This window comes from Sesamum indicum, linkage group LG6 (assembly GCF_000512975.1).
Source record: "Sesamum indicum cultivar Zhongzhi No. 13 linkage group LG6, S_indicum_v1.0, whole genome shotgun sequence".
Taxonomy (NCBI): domain Eukaryota; kingdom Viridiplantae; phylum Streptophyta; class Magnoliopsida; order Lamiales; family Pedaliaceae; genus Sesamum; species Sesamum indicum.
This window is the reverse complement of record NC_026150.1, coordinates 19,058,385-19,073,296: the sequence shown is the minus strand read 5'-3', so window position 1 is coordinate 19,073,296 and position 14,912 is coordinate 19,058,385. Positions and strand designations below refer to the sequence as shown.

Here is a 14,912-nt window from a genome sequence, read left to right as displayed (position 1 = left end):
ATATATTATTTATTAAATATTTTTTTTATTCATTGGTGCACGGGTTATTTCTATAATTATTTTTTTAAAATTTCTATTTTAGGTTAAACTGATGTGTTTATGATGTTTTGCTATGATTAATTAGTATGATTAAAAATAAAAATAAATATAATTACTAATTAACTATGACTGTAAAATGACTATTAGTCATTATTTACTGTAGTGAGTCCAAAATATTAGTTGTAAGTTGAAAATCAAGGTGAATATTTTTTTTATAGGTAAATTATAACAAATATTGACTAATCATGGTGAAAATTATGTTTTTGAACTGATTATGTAACATAATATTAATTTACCATAAATTTTAAATTATAGTTATTTTGCAATTTAAGAAATAAATTTTTTTCTTAAATTGGATTAAAAAAATTAAGTAGTTTCAACTTCGATCAGAATCACATGATTTAGTAACCATAATTCAGTAAGAATATATACAAATTGTGCACCAACAAAGTATTTATATCTGCAAAAGAATATGTAAAAAAGAAAAGAAGAAATTACATTTGTAGTCCCTAAGATGCAAAAGCTACTTTTTTTGAACGGTATTAGCGTAATATTTCTTAAAAGTATTTGTATATATTGGCCAAACCTCAAAGCTGTCGATGTAGTTTACTCTAAAAAAAAAAAGGTAAACTAGCCGGTGTGGAGGCTAATATGAAAATTGTGAAAATTGCCGGCAGGCCCCTCATCTTCATCCTTTTTTCACCATGCACCTCAGTCTTTTGCATATTTCTTGTTGATGATGAGAATAGAAAAAGAGCAAGTTGGGTTCTAATCCATGTGATCACAATCTTGGAACTAAATTTGAGTTTCTTAAAGGAATGTGCAAAACGACATAGTATTATTACAATGGGAAAAGGCATGATTCTTGGAATTTGGTCCCCCATGGCTTGGGGTTATTTTCTTATTATTTATTTTTTTAAAAATTAATTTATAGACCTATGGGTTATGTATTGGCCCATGAAACTTGAGATCCATTGGACCTTTTATTTATGGATATATTTATTTATTTATTTATTATTTTTTTAATTTTATGGGTGTAGGGGTAGGCAAGTGAAAAGAATTAAGATTTTGGTTAAATATATTTTATTTATACCCCGGAAATAATGTGGCTGATAAAACAAAAATTGCCCTTCTTACTTATAATTACCACATATTTGTTTTATTTTACTCCGTTAAGTATATTTTCTTAAGATTGTCCGCCAAAACTATTTTGAGTGAATTTAAATATTAGCTCATACTTTTATTTAAAAAATAACATTTAATTTATAACTTTTGTAAATTATATGAAAAAATATTTACGAGCTCAATATATACAAATATATTTTGTAAAGTATATTATTTATATTAAATAAAGTATACATATAGATTTTATAGATCAATTACATGTATAGATTTGCATATTTTACAATACATATAAATGTTCAATATATATAACAACACAGTGCACAAATTATATAAACTTCAAACAGTTAAATTTATACAGATTAATTGTAAAAACACAAATGTCAGGTAATATTTATATTAAATAATTTTTTTTGTAATAATGCAAATTATGTTTTAAGGGATGATGGTAATAAACTTATTTTAGGAATATAAATAATACGGACATTTTTATTCTAAAAAATTTAGTCGAAATTACGAGGGAGGGTTTCTGTAACCATTTATAAATTTAAGAGGGTAAATGCGATCATAAGCATACTTCAGGGGTAAAGTTTTTTTTTTTTTTTTGAATATTTTTTATTTGGAATATTTAAATAGGATAAAGAAGTCAACTTGTACAAACTTGGCTAGAGAAATTGACAGATTAATGACTATAATAAGAGTTTGTATAATAAGCATAAATCATACAGAAAATATAGTCATTAATCATGAAAAGAACATAATTACTTACTTAATTGTAATGATTGTGACATATTAATCTTCAAACAACATTAACACTAATCTTCGTTACGCTAAGCAATTACGTTAATTATGTCACGTGTCAGCAGGACCGAGTACGGTTTATTTAAATTTTTCGTTATATTAGTGTAACTATATGATATTTTTTATTTAGGAAAAAAACCCTTAAAATTTGAATTTTGACCAATTAGATTTTATTTATCTTAGATCTAATTATGTTAGCTTACCTACCAACGGAGACAAGGGAACTTAAGTAAGTTGTTGGTATGAAACACATCTAATCAGCTTATTTTCACAAGGTATATATATTTTATAAGTGGATTAAATTATCTTTCAATGAATCCATTTTACTTGCCTTAAATATTAAAAAAAAAACAAAATCAAAAGGCATAATCCTTTATTTTTCATTATTAAAAGATTAAATTAGTTCGTCGCAGATACAACTTCGTAATACACTCAAATAATTTAAACTCCTGCTCCGACCCTTTAAACTGATAAGTAAATAATTACATAAATATCTCAATAAATCGAGCAATACGTCAATTCGATCAGCACATCAATAACAACAAACTCACATAGACTCAAACATATACCCAAACATTATGTGGGGCTCGAACCCACGGCTTCAAATTTATTCTCGAAACCTCAACTTCAAACCACTGTGTTTGAACATCATTAGTAAACTTTCCGCTCCAACTTTGGAGGGCCCTAAATAAGGGTACATTATTGTTTTTACCAAATTGATAATCACAAACTATAATTACTTAATTAATGAATTAATCTCAACTTAGGCATGTGATAGTACTGTTAAATCCAGTAATAATCAGGCAGTTAATTGGCTCATCACAACTTAATTGATTAAGCTGTAGTTAAGTTGGTGCAAAAGCTATAATGCACATAGCTAGGCAGCAACTTTATCAAAAAGCTAGAAGCAGTAATGCTTTTTAAAACTCATTTGTGGACTTAGCTTTGTAGATTAATTAAAACCCAAAACTTGTAAAATAAGCTAGAAGCTGTACTGCCTCTAAAAGTCGGACTATATTTAAGCTGATGATGATAATTGCAAAATGGTTTAGTATTCAAAATTGCAAGTGATGATGACCAAGGAAATGACGACACAGATTATAGCTTAAAATAATCTCCACTATGGTCGGTAACGATTAATTGAAATTATCATTTTTTTTTATTTTTTAATAAATTAATTATAATTATTAATATAAAAAATATACTGTATCTAATCAACACCTACTATTATAATAAAATAATATCACATACGTTGTTGGAGTTCAACACCTACTATTATAATAAAATAATATCACATACGTTGTTGGAGTTCAAACCCACAATGTTAGAATCATGGGCCTCAAAATCGCCAATTCAGATAGACATGATTTGAATATTAGGTTTTGGGCGTGTGAATATGGGCATGAATAACCAATATGATTTGCTTTTTGTTGAAGGACAAAAGCTTATTTTAAGTTGCCAACAGCTTGTGGCTTTTCCTCCATGGAGAAAGAGCCATAAGCTGCGGAACTTTTTGATCGAGTGCTGTACTTGATGTAGAAGCTAAAAGCTGCGAGCTCATATAATCTTGGTTTCTTGCATATTTGGTTTTTTCTTGGGTGATTAATACGATTTTGAAGAAACTCTGCAGTGATCATGTAATCAATATGATTTATCTGATACTATTGATACGTGTCTAATTGTTATAATTGTCTTTATTAGGTTTTAATATTTGATAGGAATGATTGTAATCGAGTTATTTTAATTAATAATAGTTGATTGTGTCAAATAAAAAATAATGTAAAGTTGATATTAATATCAATATTTTATAATACCGGTTTGGTATTTAAAACTTATAATTTATAATTAGAGAATATGTATATAATAAGGAAGGTGGAGTGAAGATTATATTGGTGAAAATTAATTAAGTTAATGGGCATGAATTAATGATTACAAAGGCAAATTAGATGGTGATTAGGGTTAGGGTTTGTGGAAGTGGAAACTCCACCCAACAAACAAACTCACTTGGAACCCAAAAACTTCATCATTTCAAGCTGTAAATCATAATAAAAGGTGAGATCCAGATTCCACATATCATCATTCTTTCATATCCAAGTGCTTCTATCACCCATCTTCAAGGTTCCCCTATCCCTATTTTTGAAAATAAAAATTATTTTTTTTTAATAATTTTGGTCCTATTATTAATTACTCCAAAAAACTTTTAATTTTAGTCTTAAGCTTTAATTCTGCTAAATTTATGACGAAAACATCAGCGAAGCCCCTCAAAACTTGACGAAACTCGTGTCATGCTTGTGATATTTCTGTAAAATTTAACGAATTAAAGCTTAAAATTAAAATAGCTAATTTTTTGAAATGCAATATTTGGACTGACTAATTCAAGGTGTGGATTTCAAATCCCTATTGATAAATCATTTAAATTTATTTGAATAATTCTAAATTTAAGTGATTTCTAATCCTTTGACTCTAAATTTGAATTATATTTTAATTAACATTAACAATTATCAAAATTTTCTAATATAGAATCATTTGAAATTATTTCTCTAAATTCAGTTTAATTTAAATCCATTGATTCAAATGTAAGCATGCGAAATTTAAATGGAAATAAGCAAAGCATACATTTTATGCAGGTTTAATATTATCATGTTGAAGAGAGTGATCCAATGTCAGTAATTTTGAAGGAAACAGAATCTACACTGCAATTTTTGCTGCTCTGCTCCCACATTTTATTGCACTAAAAATAGGGAAATAAGGTCATATACAGTCCTCAGACAACACTGTATTACAATCTTATTCCTTGTTACAATGAATGTGGTCTTATAAGGTACATTGTGAATCAAATCAAACTAGTCCAAGGTTACAAAACGTCCTGTAGTATTCCTCTCATTCTCCATTATACTCCTCTTGAAATTACACACGACCAAGAAATCACTACTTCCTTTGGAGAAAAAGCTTCGATGGATCAAAACTCGTATCAGCTTCGTTCAGGGCTTGAATGGTGCAAAAACGACCACGGAGTTATGCCCGCCGAAGCCAAATGAGTTGGATATGGCTGTAAAGTCATATTTGATCATAAGAACCGATAAACTATGCAACGAATTTCTTTTATGAGATAATTACAATAACACTCCTAAATACCCTGGGGGACAAAGTGGTAAAAATTTGTTATGTAATTCCAAAATCGAGGGATTTTTTGTAATATATGTAATTCTAGGGGGTGTCGATGTAATTATGCTTTCCCTTTTCCTATGGATGCCTGAAAGTAATGGCGCAAGAAACTCTATATTATCAATGCTAAGTCAGAAGTTGAACCAAATATGCAATTCAGATTTCATGATGTTTTTACCTACTTTGGACCACATTATTCAATGCATTTGAACATATCAGAACACATGAAAACCGGTGGAAGTTAAGGCAAGACAAAGATAATATTACATACCAACATTTACTTCATGCTGTTTCTTTACATTTGGGACTGTGTCGATGGTGACCTCAGGTTCCAATTCCTGCACATACAATGCAAGATGAGGACATGACGATAGCACAATCTCATAATTTCAGAAAATTTGCAAAATTAGTAGTTGTTTGTTACATATTGGTTGATCGTCGGATGTAACCAGCCAGTCGTGATTGCTTTGATTGTCGCTATTGCTTCCAGTCCACCGGCAGCTCCTAGCCCGTGTCCAATCATAGACTAGATAACAGACGACGAAGCAATCTTAGTAAGATTAGCTAAGAAATATGATTCAAACAATGTACCATATTACAAAAGATTAATCACCTTTGTGCCGTTCATCTTTATCTCGGACGTGTCTTTGAAGACCTTCTTGATGGCATTAACTTCAGCCAAATCTCCTGCAAGTGTTGATGTGGCGTGAGCGTTCACATAGTTAACCTGTTGGTCGAAAATTATCTAGTGTTAATACACCAAGAATTTGGTTAAAGGCGTAACCAGCGAATTAAATAAGCCAACCTCTTCAGGGGCCACGCCCGCGTCTTGCAGACTCTTGATTATGCAAGATGAAACACCAAGCCCATCTTTGCGAGGATCAGTCATGTGATGAGCATCACAGGTCACGGCACCTCCCAAGTACTCGGCGATAATGTTGGCTCCTCTCTTCACAGCATGCTCCAAGCTCTCCATGATCTGCTTGCATCAAATTTCAAAAGTTTCATGTTATAAGAATAAAAAGTGCTGCAATGCTGCAAGACTTACGTGGTGAATTTCAAGATATCAGAAAAAAGTACAAAAGGATTCTAAATCTAGTTCCAGATAAAGCCTATAAATACTATACCGTACTGCAGGGCGCTCAGCTTGACCCGAGGGAAAAAATTAAGTTTCAGGGCTAGGACTTTATTAACATACCATGACAATTTGTGAAATTAAATGAGTGATTCTTGTCAAGTTGGATCAGGATTACACACCAAAATGTGGAGCTATAAGTTTCTCAACTTAACAAAACATCTGCTCGGAAAAGTTAATTGAGTCGTACCAGTACGCCAGCACCTTCACCAATGACAAAACCGTCACGGTTTTTGTCCCATGGCCTTGATGCCTCCTGTGGGTTATCGTTTCTGCTGGACAAGGCTCTGCAAGCTATAAAACCTCCGACTCCAGCAGGAGTAATAGCAGATTCCGCTCCACCAGCCACCATGATATCTGCATCGCCCCGTCTAATATGATTTGCTGCAGCAAAGAAGCAGTAATTTGCTGTCGCACAAGCTGTTGAAATGGAGTAATTAGGCCCCATTAAACCGGTGTCTATAGCCAATAATGCAGACCCCATATTGGTGATTGAATAAGGAATGAAAAATGGAGTTATTTTCTTGTATCCCTTTAGTACTAAGGCTTCCACTCCGTTGCTGAAAGCCGAAATGCCTCCCATGCCGGATCCTACCAACACCCCAATTCTCGTCTTGTCCATCTGCAACACACAGAAGGAAATCATTTACCTTTTGGTAGTAAGGAATACGCTCTAATGATCTGAATGACATGCAGCGATAAGAAATTGAAAATGTTCACTTTTTCGAGCACGTCTTTGCTGAGGCTAGCATCATCAAGGGCCCTCTTGCCAGAAACCAAACAATATCTCCAGACGTCATCTAAACGGCGATCACTTTTCCCATCAATGTAGCCCTTGGAAGTGAAATCACGGATCTGGCCTGAAAACCTAACTGAATACTCGGAAGCATCAAATCGGTCTATAGGAGTGATTCCGCTTACTCCATCTAGTAGTTTATTGTAGAATGTGTCTACATCACTTCCAAAAACCGAAACGAGACCCATTCCTGTTATGACAATCCTCTTCTTAGGATCTGTTTCTCTCTTGGGAGCGGAAACTGTTGGAGAAGCCATTGCTTTTATTCTCCCCCACTTTGCTACTTAGAGAAAGTGACTTGATCAGAACATAAAAACCAACACAACAAAATAGTATTATGTTAAAACATATCAGCAGTATCATATCATACAAACAGAATATCTGCCAAATTCATTATCGAAAAATAATATAACCTTCAGCTACTATCGAAAAATAAAACATACCATTCAATACTTATTCAAGATCAATCAATAAAAGTTCGTTTGACCTCAGTTTGTAAAGAATAAGAAACCAAGTCTCAAAATAACTTTTTGTTCGATAAGTCCTCAAACTTGGCTCGACGTCAATGCAATTAGTGAAATAATAATAAAACATGAGTAATAATATCAAACTACTCGAAAACTCGACTCCTGTTTAACTTGCTTAAAACTCGTTCAAGTTCTATCTTATTACAAACCAAACTAAACTCATATATAGTTTTCAATCTTGATTCTGGAACGAACACAGAGCACAGAAAGGTGATCATGAAGCAGTAAAGTTGAAGCAAAGAACTCCACGATTCCGACAACAAACATTAAAACCAAACACATTGGGACAGAAAGAACACAAAAATGTCTTCCGCCGATCATAATCAGACGTACAAGAAGTAGAGATAAACCCTGTTGTCCGAATCCCAGTTGAGCCCACATGCATGGTTTCTACTGCTCTAAGGCCATTATACTGAAACATCGAAACCCCATTTCTTGCTGATGATTTGCCACTCTTCTCCAGGATCAGACCAGACGAAGACGCAGAAGCAATGGCGGCCATCTTCACAACCAAAATCAAACACTAAAATTCCTCCCACCAAAGATATGATTCTTGATAGTTATATAAGAGGGGGAAAGGGCGTAGAGGAGGATAGAGAAAACAAACAAGAAAACAGGGGAGGGGAAGGAATTAACGAGGAAAGTTTCTTGCTTTTAGGAGTCGGTGTTGGAGACTCCGCCCTTCTCTGTTTCTGCCAACAACCATTTATTACCGAACAAGATTTGGCGATGATCGCAACTTCAAATCCTTTTCCTCTCTCCGAAGCTAACTTTATTATCATTAATTGCAAGAGCTGGAAAATAGTTATAGCCGTTTAGCTGCAAACACAGGTGGTGTTGGTGAAGCAATGAATGAATGTTTAGCTCTTTACGTGGCACTTCCGAAATTCTAGCACACACTGTGTTTGTGTTAGACCTCAACCAATTTATGTAATTGGTTTGTATTTCAATTAGTTTGATGAATTACATATAATTAAAGATAAATATAGAGATTTATTTTTTTAAAAAAAAATGTCATAGTTATAAGGTATTTTTTATTTTTTGAAAAACTATAAATATTTCTTTAAAAGTACAAGTATTCTAACAAAAAGATTTTTTGACAGTGCATTCTAGGGAATATTTATTAAAATATCTATTGATGCATTAAGAAAACGCACAAGTCCAATGCATCTGAATAATTGTTCAAGACTTAGGCCAAAACAAAAGCAAATCCTGAAGGATGACCTGTATAAAAGACGTTAGCACTCCAACGCCAAGTTAGTATTGAATTTTGAAATTGAATAAAGCTAAAAAGTAAATAAATGTGATTGAAAATTGAGATATGATGCATAAAATTGGTGAAAAGTATAAGAACACGTGATAACGTGTTTGAAGAGTTCTTAGAGAATGAATAGAGAGTGAGAGAGATGATTTAAAGAGCATGACAAGTGCGAGGGATGCAACCAGAGAGTGAGAAAGATGTCAGGAAGGTGTGTCTCGTATGGAGGAGTAAACCTGTATCTATAGGGGGTGTCCTTCTGCGATGGAGTTTTGCATGTTTCCTTCTTTCTCAAGGAGAAATAGATAAGGGTTGTTTGGATAAGCCATTATCTGTCTTTATCTTCTGTTAGGTGTGTTTTTGAATGCTTATCTCCAACTTGGAGGAGACCTTTTATCAATGAAGACTCCTAACCGCTAGGGAGTCCTAGCCGCCAAGGAGTCCAGGGCTTGAGGGGGATCTCTTTCGTCTGCAAGGAATCCCAGCTTTTTGGAATATCCTCCTTGCCAGGCCGATGTGGTTCCAGGGTGGCTGCTGACCTCTGAGCTCATGGGTGCCACATGGGAGAGTAGGCTGCCACATGCATGGGCTTTTTGGGCCAAATATTTGGGCAGGCTTTGGTCGTAGTCCGAATCGAGGGATGTCCTTATCAATTTGAATAATATGAATAATAATCTTCCTTATCAATTTAGGAATGGATAATGTTACTAGCTACAGAGCACACATGTGCATAAAATAAGGAATTCATAAAAATTGATCAAATACATTAATTTTAAATGTGCATGAAGCAAAAATTAATAGGTAAAATAAGTTAATTTTTAATAGATATCTATATTGTGAATGAGATGAATATATTGGAAGTTTTTTTAGTCTATCAATATTAAAACAATGGGATAAGTACATTGTATTCTTCTTTGTCTAATAAATAGATCCATCAATTAGTATTTGTTATACATGTTCTCGTTCAATAAATAAATATATCAGTTAGTCAAAAATCACTAAATTTATCGATATTAGCAAAAAGAATTGAATAAAAATGCATTTACCTTGTCCATGTCTACAGACGTTGTTGGCTCAATTGTATTTCTTTTCTTCTTTTTTTTCTCTCGTAAAACTAACCGTCATGATATGTAATTTCTATATGTATATGTCATATAATAAACAATCTTTCATATTTTAAAATATAATATAATAAAAATAAATTATATAAACCAATGTATTATATTAACAAAAAAAAATCAACTTAAAATATTATCGACATATCAAAAGAATTGGTATAGTAGTATTAAAATAATATGGAATCACTTTTATAAAAAAGAAAAAAAAAGTAATTACAATTAAATTTAAAATTATCTACTTAGGGGGTATATTTGTTATATTTAAAAATTGGTGCATCGGTATCATTAACCATCATTTGTGAATATAAAGGGTCCTTTTTTTTTATACTAGCTGTCATGGCACGTTATTCCGACATTCATATAATAAATAATATTTTATATTTTAAAATATATTATAATTAAGAAAAAATATATATAAACTAACACATCATATTTCAAAAAAAAAAAGAAAGCAACAAATAAAAAAGAAAATCAACTTAAGGGTATTATCGTGAAAAAAAAATTGTATTTTTTTTTATATAGTATAGATAAGACAGAATGCAAAATATTTTTAATATATTAAAAAATTAAATATGTTAATAATTTCATACTAAAATATATGTTGATGAAAGGATACATCGAAATCTATTAATATTTTGTTTGAATTGTAGAAATTAATCTAAAAATTTTAAATTCATTATAACAAATTCATCAAACTCTTAAATTTTTATTTTGAACTACATTTTATGTTATTGGGATGAATTTCAAATCTATTTAATATGACGTCCTTTCAAATTCTTACTTCAAATCTTCCCCTTAAATGCAAACCCTGCACTCTTATAGAAAAGCAGAGTTCATAGAAAAATGGAACTTAAAATTTTAAAATAAGCAGTGTAATTTATTAGAAAATATTCTGGAATTTATTAAAATGTAAACTTTTTTTTTTTTCCTTTTTTTTTTGGATATTTTGGAATGTTTTTGTCCAATAACTGAAACCGATATTGAGAAATTGTTGGGCCGAATCTAGATTGGACTAGGCCCAATAAGGTTTGTTATGAAGAAATAAAGGTTCATTAAGGATTGGGCCTTATAACCCATCTTAATTGGGCCATAATGAAAACTGAAGATTAAAACTAAAATGTATATTTACAACTCAGCCATTACTATAGATATATAGCCTTCACATGACATGTATATTTACTTACCGTATTTATTACTTCTCGAATTATCTTTATACCAACCTTTTTAATTTAAATATCAGGGGCTACAATTAGGACAACCAACTTTATCACCAAATTTTGTCGACATATGTATTCGAAAATATCTTAGAGTGCATTCGGATTGACGGAAATGAATCGAATGGATTTTAAATCCATCTAATTTGTTTGGATCGTAAGATAAATTTGTAAAGTTTAGAACATTCTATAAACCTATCAAAATTGTAGCCTATTTATGGTGGATTGAAATCGACCTAATAACCTATCATAATAAATCCCTTTGAGATGTTGTAGAGTTGTTAGCCAAATAAATTTGAAATTCTTGCATGAATTTTTTATAATTTCAAATAACCAAACTTCAAATATGTGAATTTGAAATTGAAAGAACCCGAAATCTATTCATTTTAAATTCTTAATCAGATCCAAATTCATCTGTCATAAAATGGGATGGGACCAAAATTGCAGTGTTTGATGGACAAGAAAGTAGAAACAATGTAGTGATGAGGACAGGTTAATGGTTGAACAACTAAAGATAATGTTGTGGTCTTCAATTAAAGGTTCAGTATATTGAAAAAGTTAGGTGGTGGGTGGGGGTTTGGACATGTAGTCATGGAGAAAAACCCCAAAATGCCCTTTAATCTCAATTTGGAAAATGGAAAAACAAAAAAAAAATTTGAAAAAAAAATGGTAATTGATCAGTCTTACTTTATGTATATCAGAGTATATCAATCTTTATAGTATTTTTTTTATTCTGTTCTTTTATTCGGGTTAAGGCTGTAGATGACATGACTGATTCGACTTGAAATAGATTTTACAAATGACCCTCTACTCGAATAGGTAAAATTGGTTTGAAACCAAATCGTTAGGGTTTTTAGAATGGCTCGTAGCTATGATGTTAAAATTTGCACGAGTTAGGATAGGAGATAGGGTTGAGAAGATAGAGCCCTTAGAATTTGTTTGGTTTAAGTGATAATTTGATATTAAAAAACACTATACATTTGATTGGGGAGAACAAATAGAGAAAAAAAAAATTACATTTATATTAAATTCCTTCGAAGCCCAAATAATTCCTCTTGGTATTTATAGGATGCCATCGTGTCAGAAAGTGTACAGAGCCCAGGTCACTATAGTGGCCGTTCGATGTTTTATGCATCAATATTTGTGGAGGTAGGGTCCACGTGTTGGTCAGCTCGCACAACTCAAATTAAAAAAAAAAAAAAAGATGAAAAGGAAGTTTTTTGCTAAATAACTCCAGTGACTTTTAAATATAAAATTATCAGTGCTCTAATTAATTATTAAAATCAATCGTTTTTCTCTTGTTTAAAAAGAAATAATTATATTATGTTTGGGGAGAATGGTTGATTGTTAGATGACCTACTTATGATGCGTTTCCAAGTCAAAACTGCACCATTTCCGCAGCTAAACGACAATCCTTTGCTCGTTTTAATAAATTGATTGATGGATACATACATCTGGTTTTGGACATTTGGTTGACTTTGGAGTTGCTCACCTTTTCCTCGACTTGTTCAAATACATTCATCCATTTCAATGTTGGAACTTGGAAGAACTCCTCACCCACAAATTCCTCGATTCAATAACTTGCCTGTTTTTTTCACCTCTCATTTGTTAAGGACGATTACGCTGTTCTCGTAGCAGATTTGGTGTAATTATATAAAATTCATATAATTTTATAAAAAGATAATTATACTCTTTTTTTTTAAAGTTTGGTATAATTATACATAGACATATGTAGTTTGAAAAATTATATGTAGCATTTCTGATATTTGATTCAATCTAATAAATAAGTCTTTTCGTCAGTTAAATTTTACTGAATTAATGATATTAACAAAAAAAAATGAACAAAAAATGATATCTATCATCAATTAACTTATTATTGAGTTAATGCAAGTCAAATAATTTTTTTTTCAACTAAACTACTCTTATAACGGTGAAGATATACCTCCTGACATGCATGAACATGTGAAGACGTATGAGGAGAGTTTGGTCATAAAAAAATTTATTTGACTTGCATTAAATCAGTAATAAGTCAATTGGGGATAAATATAGATTTTTTTTTATTTTTTTGTTAAAATCAGCAAAATCGATGAGTCTTGACTAACGAAGGGACTTATTTGTTAGACGACATCAGGTCTCAGGGATGTTAGATGTAATTTTTCAGACCACAGATAGTCTATATATAAGTGTAATTATCCCTTTAAAAAATTACATTTAATATTTTTGATATTTATAATTTTCTCAATTAGTCAAAATTTGTGGAATTTGCTGATATTAATAAAAAAAATGAATAAAAATTCATACGTACCCTCGATCGACTCAGTATTAATTTATTGAAAATCAAATAAATATTTTTTATCCCAAAATTTATCATGAATATTATGGCATTGCATTATCCAGTCTCCCCATCCATAATTTTAACCCAATTTAGAAAATATCCACATTGGATTCAATATGGTCTAAATAATGATGATGCATGAATGATTGATTAGGTGGATAATTATGAGTCAAAGACATCATGATGAGGAGAAGCCCACATAGGCCCAAATGTAAAAGCCCAATTCAAAAGCCCAACAACTCCAAGGAGAAAGACATCTAGAAGACACGTGGCACTGGTCTTTACCTTAGTTCCTAAGCAAAATCCTACTCCACAATGTGAATTCACCCACCTTCCTAAGAATCTAAACCACACTCCTCTGACCTTCTAGACAATTTCCAAATATCAATAAATACATAAAATTCCAAAAATTTGGAATAAATAAATAAATAAAAGGTCAAAATAGGAAAAATAAAAATAAAACTATTTTTCGTTTTATTGACTAAATTTAATTTCAATTTTTAATTAACAACACATACAATGTAATTAATAATCATAAACTGATTATATGTATTTTATGAGTAACCTTTTTTTTTTTTTAAATATTATGATTAAATTAATTTTTTGAATAAAAATAAAAACGTAATTACTTTACACTCCTCGTCTGTAATTTATTTACACAAATTATTCTTATTTTTTTTGTATAATTATAAAAACCACCCGTAATAATCTAAAATATAATTTTATATTCATATTTTTAAAAAAATATGAATAATTTACATAAAAACAAACTAAAAAATAAAAATATATAAGTATCCCAAAGATAAAAACAAGCGTTGTCCAACAATGACGTAATATTACAAGTGCTATGTGGCACGCTCATTATGTATGTATAAATATTTAAAAATTAAAAATAATTATTTATAAAAAAAGATAAAGAATATATATATTTTTTATTATAAATTGTAGAAATGTGAATTATAATTAGAGCTTGAAATGCGAGTTCAAAATTCCAAAAAGACAAGAACACTTCTCATGATAAAATTATAAATCTATTGTAATAAAATTACATTATATATTTGAACCCATAACTTATATAATTTGATATTTTGATAATTAAATTAAATTTAAGAAAATAAAATAAAATAAAGAATTATATGAAAAGGGCTTGAGGACTCAACTCCCCCACTAGTTCACTTCACTCTGTACAGTCTCCACGTCACCCCTTACTTTAAAAACGCGTTTTTGGCGTCACTTTCCCACCTAATTAAAAGTTCAAAACCTCCCAACGACTTTAATTAAGCACTTATTTTCTGCTTTCGGCTTTTTTTTTTCTTTTCAATTGCCTTCTTCCTTAGCATACAGTGTAAGCATACTTTTCCACACTACCTTTGACAAATCGACACGCTATTCCCCCTCACCT

The 14,912-nt window shown here is 30.9% G+C and overlaps 1 protein-coding gene across 2 annotated transcripts; it reads right to left on the bottom strand.

The window, feature by feature from the left end:
- On the bottom strand, positions 4,764–8,421 carry LOC105165117 (3-oxoacyl-[acyl-carrier-protein] synthase I, chloroplastic-like). Of its 2 annotated transcripts, XM_011084002.2 has the most exons (9): positions 8,193–8,421; positions 7,919–8,087; positions 6,983–7,338; positions 6,453–6,884; positions 5,933–6,106; positions 5,741–5,854; positions 5,552–5,653; positions 5,399–5,465; positions 4,764–5,011 (listed from the first exon to the last, which is right to left on the bottom strand). In XM_011084002.2, exons 2-9 carry the CDS (start codon positions 8,085–8,087, stop codon positions 4,944–4,946), a joined length of 1,482 nt encoding a protein of 493 aa, XP_011082304.1. In that variant the 5' UTR covers positions 8,193–8,421; the 3' UTR covers positions 4,764–4,943. The 2 variants fall into 2 exon arrangements, with proteins under 2 accessions (XP_011082304.1, XP_020550115.1); XM_020694456.1 differs by having other exon boundaries at positions 7,919–8,421.

Bases quoted from the DNA above. Each gene is read 5' to 3' on its own strand.
- LOC105165117 (XM_020694456.1), bottom strand. From the start codon at position 8,087: ATGGCCGCCATTGCTTCTGCGTCTTCGTCTGGTCTGATCCTGGAGAAG. The intron at 5,855-5,932 runs GTTGGCTTATTT...TTCGACCAACAG, and splicing joins CGGGCGTGGCCCCTGAAGAG to GTTAACTATGTGAACGCTCA. The intron at 5,654-5,740 runs GTGATTAATCTT...TCTGTTATCTAG, and splicing joins TAAAGATGAACGGCACAAAG to TCTATGATTGGACACGGGCT.